Source organism: Tiliqua scincoides, chromosome 7, assembly GCF_035046505.1.
Source record: "Tiliqua scincoides isolate rTilSci1 chromosome 7, rTilSci1.hap2, whole genome shotgun sequence".
Classification (NCBI taxonomy): domain Eukaryota; kingdom Metazoa; phylum Chordata; class Lepidosauria; order Squamata; family Scincidae; genus Tiliqua; species Tiliqua scincoides.
The window spans coordinates 28,973,551-28,986,550 of NC_089827.1; the positions used below are offsets into that span (position 1 = coordinate 28,973,551).

The following is a 13,000-nucleotide window of genomic DNA, read 5'->3' on the forward strand; positions in this document are numbered from 1 at the left end:
GACCTCTGTTTGCCAGCCAGTAACATTTATACTAGAAGCCCACCACAATTACAAGATGACACTGAACAGCTGTATCAGATGAATGCTTCTGCTCTTTTTTTAGGATTGTGTCTATGGTGAATGCATGGGCAGAGATGCGCCTGTTGCACAAGTTCACTTTCTGCCAGCTCTTCAATGAACTGTGAGTTCTTCAGCAGATGAAGGAAGGACTGCCAGTGCCGGGCAGCTCCCAACTTTCAATTCTTTCATCCCATATTAAAAATAAAAGAGTTGGCTGAAAACCACTGTTTATTACTCCTGCAGTGCTACTATGCCAATACTACTATGCCCTGAAATGTTACCATAGGCAGTGAACCTGAATTTGGTTGAATTTAAGTGGTCCGCAAGAACAAAAACATATTTGTCTTGTATCAAAAAGATAGCAATGTAGACATCAAGCAAGCCTCACTGGGTTGAGAGTTCCACAGCTAGGAAGGCTTTCTCTCTGGTTTCTCTTCTCTTTTCTCTGGATATCATCTCAGATGGCAGGAGCAGCCAGGGAAGCCCCCCACCACCACCAAGACAGGGATACTAGTGTTCCAGCAGGTTGATGTTGGAGCAGGCATTCCTTCAGGTGCCTGGGCTCTGTGCCGGAGAGTGCTCTAAAGGTCAGCACCAACACTTTGAATTGGCTGGGAAATAGGAGCCAATGCAGATCTTTTATGTCCTAGAGTTTCCAGTTAGTTTAAAATATAGTTGCTGCAAGATTACTAAGTGCAGTTTGTGAACAGTCTTCAAAGGCAGTCCCAAGTACAATGCAGGAATCAGTCCTGAAAGTTACCAGAGCATGAATAACTGTGGCCAAGCTGTCCTTATACCACTTTCTTTAGGAATTATGCAAGGAAGAGACTTTGCATGGAAGAGCCAAAGCCAGAACCAATTTGTCAAATGACATCAAATACTGATGGCTACACTTCAAGTATTCTTGTGTGTGAGTAGCTTAACTGAGAATTTTATTCATTCGCTTATTGATAATGCAGGTGGTGTCACTGCCAGTTCATTGCATTCCATGTTTACTGTGGCTTTCTTTCTGTAAATTTAAATGAGACCCATCTGCCTTGCTGAGAACAGAAACTGAGCAGTTAGGATGCAATTAAGAGACACAGTAATGGTCAGTGATTCCACTGCCATGCAACAGAGGGGACCAGAACGTGCAGACAAAGAGAGAGAGAGAGCTGCTCATTAATGTTGCAAGGGACCTTTGCTGAGTGGGACTTACTTGTGAGTAAATGTTATAGGACGATCTTGACCTTGGCTGGGAGGGCTGCTGTTTTAGATAGTACTTCAGAAGTGCCATTTGGCACCTCCATTTTAGTTTTGTTTTTAATGTCATTCCATTTAATTCAATTCCATTTTTATGTGCAATATCTCGGCAGCACTGAAGGCCCATTTTGTGGAACAACTAAGTGCTACTGCTAAATTGTCGACTGTTAAATACTAATGCCAAACACAAAGTAGTCACCAAATATTCACATAGCCAGAGAGAGAATAGTTAGAGTAGTGGTTTTCAAACTGGTGGGTCACAAGTGATCCGGTCCCTTTCAGGGCAAGGGCAGCGACACAATCCCAGGATCACTCACTGAGCAAGGGGGGCAAGGTGGGGTGCTTTCACTAATTTTCACTCACTACAGGCTGCTGCAGGCTCTAGGAGGTGCAGGGAGCCCTGCACAGCCCTCTGCAGGGCTCCCTGAGGCTTAGAATCTTCAAACAATGAATAGCAAAGCACTTCCAGTTTCCAGAAGGTGCTTTGTGATCACATTGTGATCTTGGGAAAGCCCTGCAGAAGCCTCGGGGAGCCCTCCTGAAACCTGCGGTGAGTGATAGTGAAAGCACTCCCCTTTCTACCCCTTAGAAAGGCAATCCTGGGGATTGCGTCACTGCCCTCACCCCTTCCCTTGCAAAGACTTACTTAGGGAGTAAAGCTCCCTAAAAGTTTGAGAACCACTGAGTTACAGAATATTCACCATCAAAATTAGTAGAGAATTTGTGAGGGTGCAAACTGTGAGATTTCAGGCATGCACAAATGTATTTCAGTTCTAGTCTAATCAGCTAAGATAAGCAAGATGGAAACACCAGTTGCGTGCTAACAGCAGAGATCTGCACTGTGAATGCGTATCTGTCCATTTTCAGCTCTGTGATCAGACCCTTATGTAACTGCTTGACATGCATACATACATATTAACCAGACTTACTCCACTTGCTAAATTTGGTTTTCTTCACTACAAATTTAGAATTTGGGAGCACAAAATATATATTCAGCTTTGGTCAGCTTTCTGATCCAATAAGTTTGTTCTGCTTTTTTTCTTACTTTCTTTCATATAGCAGACTGAAATGTTCCTTTTGTGAATGTTTGGGTCAAAGGAGAAGTCCAGCTCTCTGAAAAGCAATTGCAAAAACCTTCAATAGATTTCTGTCTTTTTTTTTTCCTTCTCCCAGCTATGCTCTTGAAAAATTGCCCACTTTAATTTAGAATAGAATGGCCTCTTTCAGGAAAATGGTTCTTTTGTCTCTGGGTTCAGCAGTGGCACCTAAGTGAGTTTCATGCTTTTCTGCTCAAGCACTCTGTTGCCAAGAGACAGATTTCTAGCAAGACAAAGCTTTGAGTCTCCTTTGCTTGTGGAGGCCACAACATAGAACAAATCCAGTGTCATTTGATTAGTAAAGATGCTAATAGGCTAAAAGAAAGTCATGATTAGGTCACATTTGCTTCAAACAGAAATGCAGGCAGGAAAATTGCCATGAAGGACAAACTGGGCAAGAAAACATTTTATAACCCTTTCTGAGAAATGCTGTATAAAAAGGGCTATAAAATCTTAAAAGGAATCTGACATCTAATATACATTTCAAATTAAGGTTTTATTTATTTTCACTGCTCATGTTTACTGTGCTGCAACTGAGATTCCCCCCCCCCCCGGTATTTTAATTATTTTTAATTGTAAAGCACCCTAGGAACTCAGCTGAAAGATGGTTCATGAATAAAATAGTATAAGAAGCAGATAAGCCTTGGATTCTGAACTGTTATGCAACTAGCTGGTCTTTTACCTTCCCATTAAGAAAGATTCAATGGAATGAAAGTGCAATTGAGTCTTAGAAGAGTTGCTTTGAACTCCAAAGTTGTGCAAGCAATTCTCATGATAGATGTACTGTTTTGCATTTTTCTCTGGCTTTGGTTTCTTTCCTCTCCCCCATTATCAGAATATCAACATAAAACTGAGGCCACTGCCATAAGTGGCCTCAGTTTTATGTTGATATTCTGATAATGGGGGAGAGGAAAGAAACCAAAGCCAGAGAATAATGCAAAAATGAACAAGAGGATGTCACAGGAAGAATTTGGATTGCTGAACATTTTTTTTTTAAAGTACAAGTTTCTGACCCTCATGGTTCTTGAGATGTATTTGGAAACAGGCCAGAATCCTGAGTGCTGAGATGATGCAACTTTTATTCTGCACATGTCAGTAATCACAAAATGGTGGTCCCCATGCCAAACCAGACTTGTGGAACCTTGATGCTAATTCCTCTCAGAAATACTTTCTGCTTCCTCAAGTATTTGAAACAAAACACCCCCCACCTCTCACTCCCATTACTCCCCCAGCAGCCCTGTCTTACCTTTGAAACAGCTGGGAGCATGAACTAGTGGCCTTCCCAGCCAGCCCCTGCCGAGCTGTGTGTTGCCGTCTCTGCAGAGAAGCCTCTTCCTGAAGAAGGAGCACAGTGTTTTAGAATAAACTCTGACATTTTGAGGTGGCTGTTTGGGGTCAGCCCATGAATGAGGCTGTCTCAGGTGGCTGTCTCAGGCAGCAGAATGGTGAGAGGTGGTCACCTCTGACTGCCCTCTTGTCTCTACTGCTCCTCTTCCTCCTTCTAATACAGGTGCAGCCTATTTATCCATGGATTTTTTTAATCTTCGGATTTGTCTCAACTAGAATGGGGTGGGGGAAACTTTGCCTCCTTTGCCCTGCACTGGCGTCTCCCATTTCCATTTCCAGGCAGCCCAAAACACTGCAAAAAGGCTCTGCCTCACCCAGGCAGGGAGCCTGGAGCCCTGGAGAGTTTCCCATTGCAAAGGAAAAGTAACACTCCTGGAGCCCCTGAGCCAGCAGAGGCTGAAGAAGGGAAGGGGGGCCGAAAATCTCTATAGCCAGAACACGTGCAGCAAGGTGGAGTGCACGCACTCACTCACACACACAGGGGCAGGTGTGGTAGCAACAGAGGGGATTGCTTTAAAAAAACCCAGGGAGTGTTTGCCAAATCCCCCCCCCCCCATTGAGATGGTGCAGGCAATCACTGACACAAGCAAGGCTTCCCACCAAGCAAAGCATGAAATACAGCCTACAATCCTCTCCACACTTTCCTGGGAGTAAGCCCCATTGACTGGAATGGGGCTTACTTCTGAGTAGAAATGCATAGGGCTGGACTCTGAAGAGATCAGCATCCCAACTGTGAAAGAAGCGGGGTAGCTGGCAACGGGGAGGGGGGGAGGGTTGAGTGCAGAGGGGAGGAGATTGATAACAGCTGCCTTAGTTTCCTTTCATTCGGAAGTATCAGGCTGCAGTGTATTTGCATAACTCTATGGAATTTAGCATAACACGTTTTTTGTTAATTGCGCCGAGTCACGGAATGGAACTAAAGCAGATAAATAGGCTCCACCTGTATCTGGATTGGAAAAGGAAGAGGAAGTGAGGAGAGTGGTGTGCAACAACATCTCTGACACTCTAGACCACAACTCTCCTCCATACTTCTACTTTTGTTCTGTCCCTCTGCTTCCTTCCCCAGTCCAAGGAGTGGGAGGAGCAGGTAAGGGGGGGGGAGAATTTGGTACACTGCACAGGTCTTGAGCTGGCCCAGCAGGAGTATAAAGCAACAAAGACACCAACCCCCACTGCATTAACCTGGAGAAAGAATACAGGGGTAAACCCAGTTTGGTTTCTACCACTTCATACTGCAGGTGGGCACAGTGTGGAGTTGGGGTAAGTGTAAGTGCTGCATGGCTGTAAGTGCAGAGCTGTAAGTGCTGCATGGCTCTGAAACCCGCTGTGAAAGCTGCCCCTCCCCATTGCTTTTGGAGCCTGTCTGGGGGTGAAAGCAACATGGAGGTGACACCTCTGCATTGCTTTTGCTCCTTGGGATGACCCCAAGATCAAGGGGGGCAGCTCACACAGCAAGTTATGGAGCTGTTTAGCACTTACAGCTCTGCCCCCCTCTAACTCTGCTACTGGGTGGGCCCCCATGTCATTGAATGCTCTTCAAGTCAATAATACTTGCTGTGTGTAAAAGATATCAGAGAGAGAGAGGGAGGGAGGGCTGAGCTAGAATCCTTTTTCCTGATAGGTTAGCTTTCTCTATAGAAGTGGTGAGCGGCTTTGGCAGGGAGACAAATTCAATAACATGAGCTCTGCCTTAGTCTGAAGTGGTAAAACCAGATTGCCTCAGTAAGAAGTAGACCTAGGAATCTGAAGATTCCTGAGGGCACCAGGATGAGGTCTCTTGTTATCTGGTGTGCTCCCTGGGGCATTTGGTGGGCCGCTGCAAGATACAGGAAGCTGGACTAGATGGGCCTATGGCCTGATCCAGTGGGGCTGTTCTTATATTCTTATGTTCTGGGCCAAATTAGAACCTCACTTTTAACAGACAGGTTAAAGTTGGAAAGTAACGGAAAATGATTCTCTGAACTCTCCCCCAACAGCTGGGGTTGGGGCTGGGGTTCAATGCAGAAGCACTGGGTGCCATTAAGTGGCCATTTCCCTCCGAAAGCAGTGATTTTTGCAAATCATCACTCTGAAGGCAGTAATTTCATGTGTTATGTTATGAAAACTACAGAGGAGGGAAAGCATGAAGCCCCCACCATGCATGGTGACCAACCGTGCCTATTTTATCCTCCCATGTCACCTGGTGAGCCAAACATGTGTTTCCCAGTGCAAATGTGATATGCTGCAGTGTGAGGGGTGTGCGGCCAGGTATAAGAAAATTATAAAATTTAAAAAACATAAAAAGTTGGCCCTCAAGCAGGGCAAACTTTAGTTTCTATGTGCAAAAATTTATTTACATCACTTAAAGTTGCCACCTTTTACGGGCTCCATCACTGAGAAACAAGACAAAAAGAACAAGAGAAAGGGATTTAAAAACAACAACAAAAAACACTCCACTGAAATTTGCATGTCAGGATGCTCTTCAAGGCCTCCCCCTACCTCTTTCCACATCAAGAAAAGCCTTTTGCTAAGCAGTGGGTGGCAGCCAGGTTTTCGGCTTCTCTTCTCCATTTGGATCTGTAACTCCAGATCTCTGAAAACAGGACCTGATTTCCTTAACTATAAGGCATAATGATGATAATGCCACAGCTGCTAGGCTTGCCAAGCTGAAATTCAGCATTGTGACACCATAATTCTAGAATGGAGCTTCTTTTTTTTCCCCCACCAAAGCTTCCATTCATTTTTTTTTCTCCCTCTTCTACCACGTCATCCAGAGGATGGTTTACAACTCAAGATCAGCTCAGTGGGCAGGAAGTGGTGGAAAAATGTCTTGTGTTTGGGAAATGTTACATATAAAACAATCACAATGCTGAAATGCCACAAGAGTTTCTCCCCACCCCCCACACCAGCACTATACTCAAGTTTCAGTATGGGCACAGAGAAACCCCACACACTTTGAGGCAAATTTAACTGTTTTGCCCATCACAAACATCTCATTGTCTCCTCAAGAGGCTTGATAGAACAGAGGTTGCGTTTTACAGAATCATTCTACTTCTCAAAACCTAAGGGGACCCCTTCAACTCAGGTGAAGAAACTGTCAGGGTCCTTCAGCTTGTCAATAGCTGGACACACCTCAACCCTAAACCTGAAATATTGAACCCACCTGCAAGAGCTCCACACACTGATTGGCAAAAACCAAAGAGTACTGGAGTTGGAAGAGCCCTCAGAAAGTAGCTTGCAATTTACAGCTATTTGATATGTACACAAGTCTCCTGCCTCTGAGCAATATTAATCCTGGTTATCCTTACACAATCCATACACCAGTTGTCTCATAAGCACAAGGAAGAACTAAATGCAGACTGAGTACAGTAACAGTCTATAGCGCATTAACAGAGAGCAGCCATCAACATTTCAACTCTCTCTCTCTCTCTCTCTCACACACACACACACACACACACACACACAGAAACCAGTTAGAGCAGCCATTTTCAACCACTGTGCCGTGGTCCACAGGTGTGCCACAGGAATTTGGGAGAAGGTCATTTTTTAATAGGGCCAATGGGAGATGTGAGCCCCCACTGGCAGCATGGTGTGCCTTGGCAATTGTCAAAAACTTGGTGGTGTGCCTTGACCATTTTAGTGCCTTAGCAGTGTGCCATGACATGAAAAAGGTTGAAAATCACTGAGTTAGATAATCTGAATTAGACTTTTTTTCTACAAGGCTCCCCAAAAATGAAGAGGCTTCCCAAAAGAGGAGTGAGCAGGAGCTGCAAATTTTCCCACCAATGTACCCACCTGCCTCTGGCAAAATCCAGGCAAATCCAATGATTGTGAGCAAATCTAGGGATCAGTGGGGCAACCCCTTATATGTCATTTGATTTTGGTTTGTTGGGGTTTCCCTCCTTCAGCAGTTCCAGAGAGCAGTACAGTACAGATCCCTTTGTTCTTGGAGCTAGGGCAATTCAGAATCTAGCGCAGCAGCCAAGAGACTGATCTGAGAATCAGGACTTCCCCAGTTCCAATTTCATCTGTGCCATGAACTCCCTAGGTGGCCTTGGACCACCCACACCCTTTCAGCCCCAGCTGAGAGAAGGGAGTAAAAATTGCTATACTCTACACAGGGTTACTGTAAAGATTACAGCAAGTGTAATACATTAGAGCAGCAGTTCCCAAACTCCTCCAAGGGAGTTGGGAATGCTGGTGTTGCAGGGGCGGGATGAAGCAGGGTGGGGTGGCCCTGATGGTGCCACAATGATCATAGCACCACAAGGACCGAGGGGCATTGTATGGTACCTGGCAGCATCCTGTAGCCTCCTGGAGGCTTGCAGACCCTCTGCAACCCTCCTCATGGCTGCACTGAGCTTCAGCCTGCTATCAGAGCTCACTTCCAGTTTGCGATTGTGCAATAGCAGATCATCTGATAGCAGATCAGAGCTCAGTGCAGCCACATGGAGGGTTGCAGAAGGGGCTGCGATCCTCCAGGAGGTTTCAGGATGCCGCTGGGTATCATACAAAGCCCCTGGGTCCCCACGGTGCTACAATTGCTGTGGTGCATTCAGGACACCCATTCCTAGGCCACTCCCCTTAAGGGGGAATGGTCCATTTCCAGTCACGCCAGTGAGTGGCGACCCACCAGTTTGGGAACCACTGCATTAGAGGGTCTTACAGACTCAGTAAATGCTATACAAATGCAAACTATGTTATTGTTCTCTAAGCTCTCTTTCTGCCATTTCAGTGATCCTAGAAGAAAATCATACAGGATATCCTCACTTCAAGTGTTCATTGAGCTATGGACCAGGACTATGATAAATCACGGGACCACTTTCCCTATTACTTACCACTGGGGTTTTCTGTGCTGAAAGTTTAGCAGATATTCTGGAAGAGTAATTTCGGGCTGAGGAGTCCAAGAATTCATTGGGGGTGGGTGACGGTGCTACTCCATCAGTTCCTTTGATGCTGCTTTCTGCTTTCTGAACTGAGGCTGTCTGATTAGGAGCTAAAAAAGAGCAGATAATGTTATCCAGACTTGCTAATAAGATTAATGTGTTCAGTGGCCCATTAGAAAAGTGCAGCTCATTCACTGCTGCTGGTTTCAAGCCACGAAGTTGGAGGCAGTTGCCATCTATCCCCATGTTATATTACAGCCAGGCTGCAGCAGCTCACTGGATGATTCTCACTCACCTCCCAATGAATTCTCTCTGACCACTTTATTCTTTGCTTATCCTTTTGAAAGGTTCCAACTACCATCCACACTCCCTCCCTCCCAACAGGATCTTACCCTGGTCTGGCTTAGTTTTGTATCTAGTAAAAGAAAACATCCTTTCCTCCCTTTGTTTTATATTTTTCTTTTTAAAATCCTCTCTTTTAACTTTCAGGTTTTAAGTAATCAAGAAAAGTCTGTTTTGTTTCCAGCATTTCATTCAGGTAGATGCAGAGCTGGCTCATCCCCCTGCCTTTGCAACCTGCCTCCTCCAGCCCACTTTCCCTTGGTGCTTTGCCTTCTCCACACCTCCGTTCCCAGGCCTCTCAGAGTCCTTCTGACTTATCTTCTGCCTTGACTCAGGTCACTCATTCTTCCACCTCTCTTCTCCCTACATCTATGGCATACAGTCAGCTCTCCAGGTTGCATCTCAAACCTCTCCTATCCTTTGGCTACATAAAGGTGATATGTAGGGAGAAGGGTGATCATCTGAGGAGCTCAAGGTTTTGTCCTTCCGGGGGGATTTTTGTTTGTTTTCTGGCAAAATGGTAACTTTTTCACTACATATTCTGCTTTAGTTTGATGTCTCACTGAGGTCACTAAGGGATGATTCAGACGTTATCCTGGTGACACAGTTGCTCAGGTGTCCTGAATGGCAAAGTTTGCCTAACCCATTGTAGCACATCACCTGAATCCACATGGATACCACGTTGCCAGGAGTAGCACAGTTAAGGGCTCATCCACAGTCTAAGATCCCAGAAACAAATATGCTGTTGGGATAACATCTGAATCAGCCCCCGGACAATGATAAATGTCTTTAAATGGTATCAGACACCAAAACAAATAGTTGTTGAAGACTAGCGCAGTATATAGCGGCTAAGAGTCTGAGCTGTGAATCAAGCCTCAGTGACTTACTAGGTGATCTTACTACTCCATCAGTTGCCAACTTCCAGTCAGGGACAGCAATATTGAGGTGCCTTGCAAGGTTAACGTGAGGAACACTGAAACAATATATGTGAAGTACTCTAAAGTGTGACTGTGGTAGTCTTAAACTCCTGACCTGGGACCCCAAGACACCAACTCATTCTTTCAGTGCCACCAGTCCCTAGCTTGCAAGGCCTTACTCTCCACAAGGCCTTAAGGCAGTGATTTTCAACCCTTTTCATCTCACCGCACACTGACAAGATATTAAAATTGTCAAGGCACACCATCAGTTTTTTGACAATTGACAAGGCACACCATGCTGTTGGTGGGAGGCTCATATCCCCCAACGACCCCACTAATAAATGACCCTTCCCCAAACTCCTGCGGCACACCTGCAGACCATTCACAGCACACCAGTGTGCCATGGCACAGTGGTTGAAAATGGCTGCCTTAAGGAATAAGGGATACTCCCTCCTGGATTTTCACTCTTGTTCCGTTTACCTCCTGGTAACCCAGTGTTCTGCCAGATTTTAGGGCAGAACTGGAGAGATCTAACTCATCACAGGCACAATCCACCCATGAAGTTCTCCTGCACAAGCCCCACTGAAGTGAACAAGAGCTGCACATTTGAATGAGACTTCCATATAAAACTTCCTGGTGGATTATATACCTGTTAAATAATTGGGAAGGTGTAAAAAAATTGAGATTTTTTAAAATCAAAATGTCTTAAGTGGAACCAAACTGCAGGCAAGTATGACCTATCATACCACCTTCAACTCTTTACAAAACCTTCTCCAGCCTTGATCTCCTCTCTCTCTCAGATGCACACACACACACACACACACACACACACACACACACACACACCTTTGCTCTGTCCACTAACAAATGCTCTTAATAGCCTACCATTATATCACACAACCAATCCACCCCATTACAATCCTACTGCAAATGTTTATATTAAGAGTCAACCTTGAGGCTAGATCTTCTTAAAATAAAATCATTATCCCTCATCCCTAAGGGAAGAGGCAATCTCTCCTAAAATAGAATCATTGCATCTATTTGAACCATATGAAGCTCTAAATGAATTTAATGAAGCACAGTAAAGTTTAAAGTTGCTTTCATTGACAACAGAATTGCCCATACTCAAAAGCTTTTAATGAAGCTGCTGCAACTGGCAAAGAAGTGGAAACTGGCAGGATAGCAAGATAATGAAGGCTATTAACATGTCCACTCAGAAGCAAGTCCCTTTGAGTTCACTGAGGCTTACAACCTAAGACCCCTCAAGGAACATCAGATGGTTTATGGCAGCTCAGGGCATTGATGGCGATGATGAAGCAAAAGCTCTGTTGTCTTTGGGTTTCTCTCCCTTTGTCCTCAGTTATGTGGACAAAGTGGGAAAAAAAACGTGAGTGTTTTTATGCCTGAAGGCCTCTGTTGGAAGAGGCCTCCTTACTGCTTGGGATATAGGCTCCAAATCAGGGCATGCTAGCAGCAGTCAAGCAAATTGCAGCATTACCCTGAAAGAAGAAGAGAGTCCAAACTTGCTGAAAGCACCATATCCAGAAATATTGGGTGTCGCTCTCTAGGCCCCTGGCATTACTTGCACCTCTTCCTGCTTGCCTTGATCCTGTGTCTCCTGATGCATCCTGTGCCCCCAACCACCACATCCATTTCAATCCTGGCATTTTATCTTCAGCCTTTTATCTTTTGCACTTCTGCCTTTGAGGCTAGTCCTCTCAACTGCTCCACATCTTCTTCAAGTTCATACTTGCTGCCACCTCCCTCATCATCTCCCAGCTTGCACATACTTCCCAGAACATCCTCCTTATGAATTCAAAGCAAGCAGGCAGCAAATTTCTGCAATATCCTGCAATATCCTAAATTTCTGCATTGTGAGAGTGAATATTATATATTTGGGAACAGACAAAGAAATGTCATCAAAACATTGTGAAATGTCAGCAATCCATGGTGTAGATCTAATAATCAATGAATCAAGGTTGAAGGCTTCCCTTCTGGTGCTCCATTCTATGCCAGTTCATCCCTCTGGAAAACTAGAGAGTTTGCCCAGGCACTCTTCAGCAAGTGTATTTTACTAGAAAATAATGGCAAATGGCATTCCTCAGCAAAGTGAGAAACAAGTGCTTTGAGGGCCTGCCAAGATGATACCTGGATCCAGTGCACACTGACCCATGTTGTGGCATCATCACCGTGTGCATTTCCCCAACCCCTGGTTGCAGCTGGCAGGGAAGGGAAAATATGGATTACATCCAAAGTTATCTAACCTGCAGATACCACCTCATCACTACCTAGATACAAACAGGAAGAAATGGCATCCAATCAGTGCTGGTATCAGACTGCTGAGGGCTCTGGGGCAAAGCTCTGCACTGGGACCCCATGGCAACTCCTCCCCACCTCCCAATGATGCACTGGCATTGGCACTACAACTGCCACTAGTAAGGAGAGTTCAGTGTGTTGTATAGGACATTTTTACCCTATAGGACATTCTGCAAAAGTATGGAAAAACAATTAGTTCAAAGTCAGATAACTAGGTAGTTAAACAGAGGAGCTGCCTCCTTCAGTGAAGAGTTCAAAGACTTTTAAGGAGCAAGCAATTTTATGGCAGATCTACAATATCCTGCATCTTACCTGAAAGTAGATTACTGTTGGCTACAGAAATTGCAGTCTCTGATTCTGAAGGCTGGCTTAGTCCCAAGAATTCTTCAATAAGGCGGTTCAGCTGGACAAATGCTTCATCATAATCATCTAAATGTGCGGGGGTGAACATTTGAAAAGAAGCAACAAAGAAAGACACACAGGATAAGGGTCATATTCCAGGGTGAAACCACAGCCTCATTAAGAGGTGGAGTAAGACCGAGGAGAAATGTTTCCCCTTACCTCCGGCTGAGCAACTTATGGCCCCTGCCCTACACTGGATACAGCACAAGCCTCTTGGCTTGCCTGTTCCAGTGCAGGATAGGATTGCACCCTGAATCATTTTGAGTCACAAGTTACGTGTCCTTGAGCAAAAATCACAGAAAAAGAAAGGTGGAGGTGGGGTGTGTAAGTAAGCAAGAACACAAACACACACACACACACTAAAGAAATGGAGAATCAGATTATTTTGAGTACAGACTCTTTATGAGTCACT

General features: G+C 44.9%; 1 protein-coding gene across 1 annotated transcript in view; it reads right to left on the reverse strand.

The window, feature by feature from the left end:
- The window catches only part of LRGUK (leucine rich repeats and guanylate kinase domain containing), a 64,798-nt gene that overhangs the window by 12,049 nt on the left and 39,749 nt on the right, over positions 1 to 13,000 (reverse strand). The window contains exons 15-18 of the mRNA XM_066633862.1: positions 12,499 to 12,615; positions 11,995 to 12,003; positions 8,564 to 8,700; positions 3,646 to 3,734 (exon numbers count right to left, since the gene is read on the reverse strand). Of these exons, the coding sequence (XP_066489959.1) occupies positions 3,646 to 3,734; positions 8,564 to 8,700; positions 11,995 to 12,003; positions 12,499 to 12,615 (352 nt within the window). The remainder of the gene's footprint in view (positions 1 to 3,645; positions 3,735 to 8,563; positions 8,701 to 11,994; positions 12,004 to 12,498; positions 12,616 to 13,000) is intronic.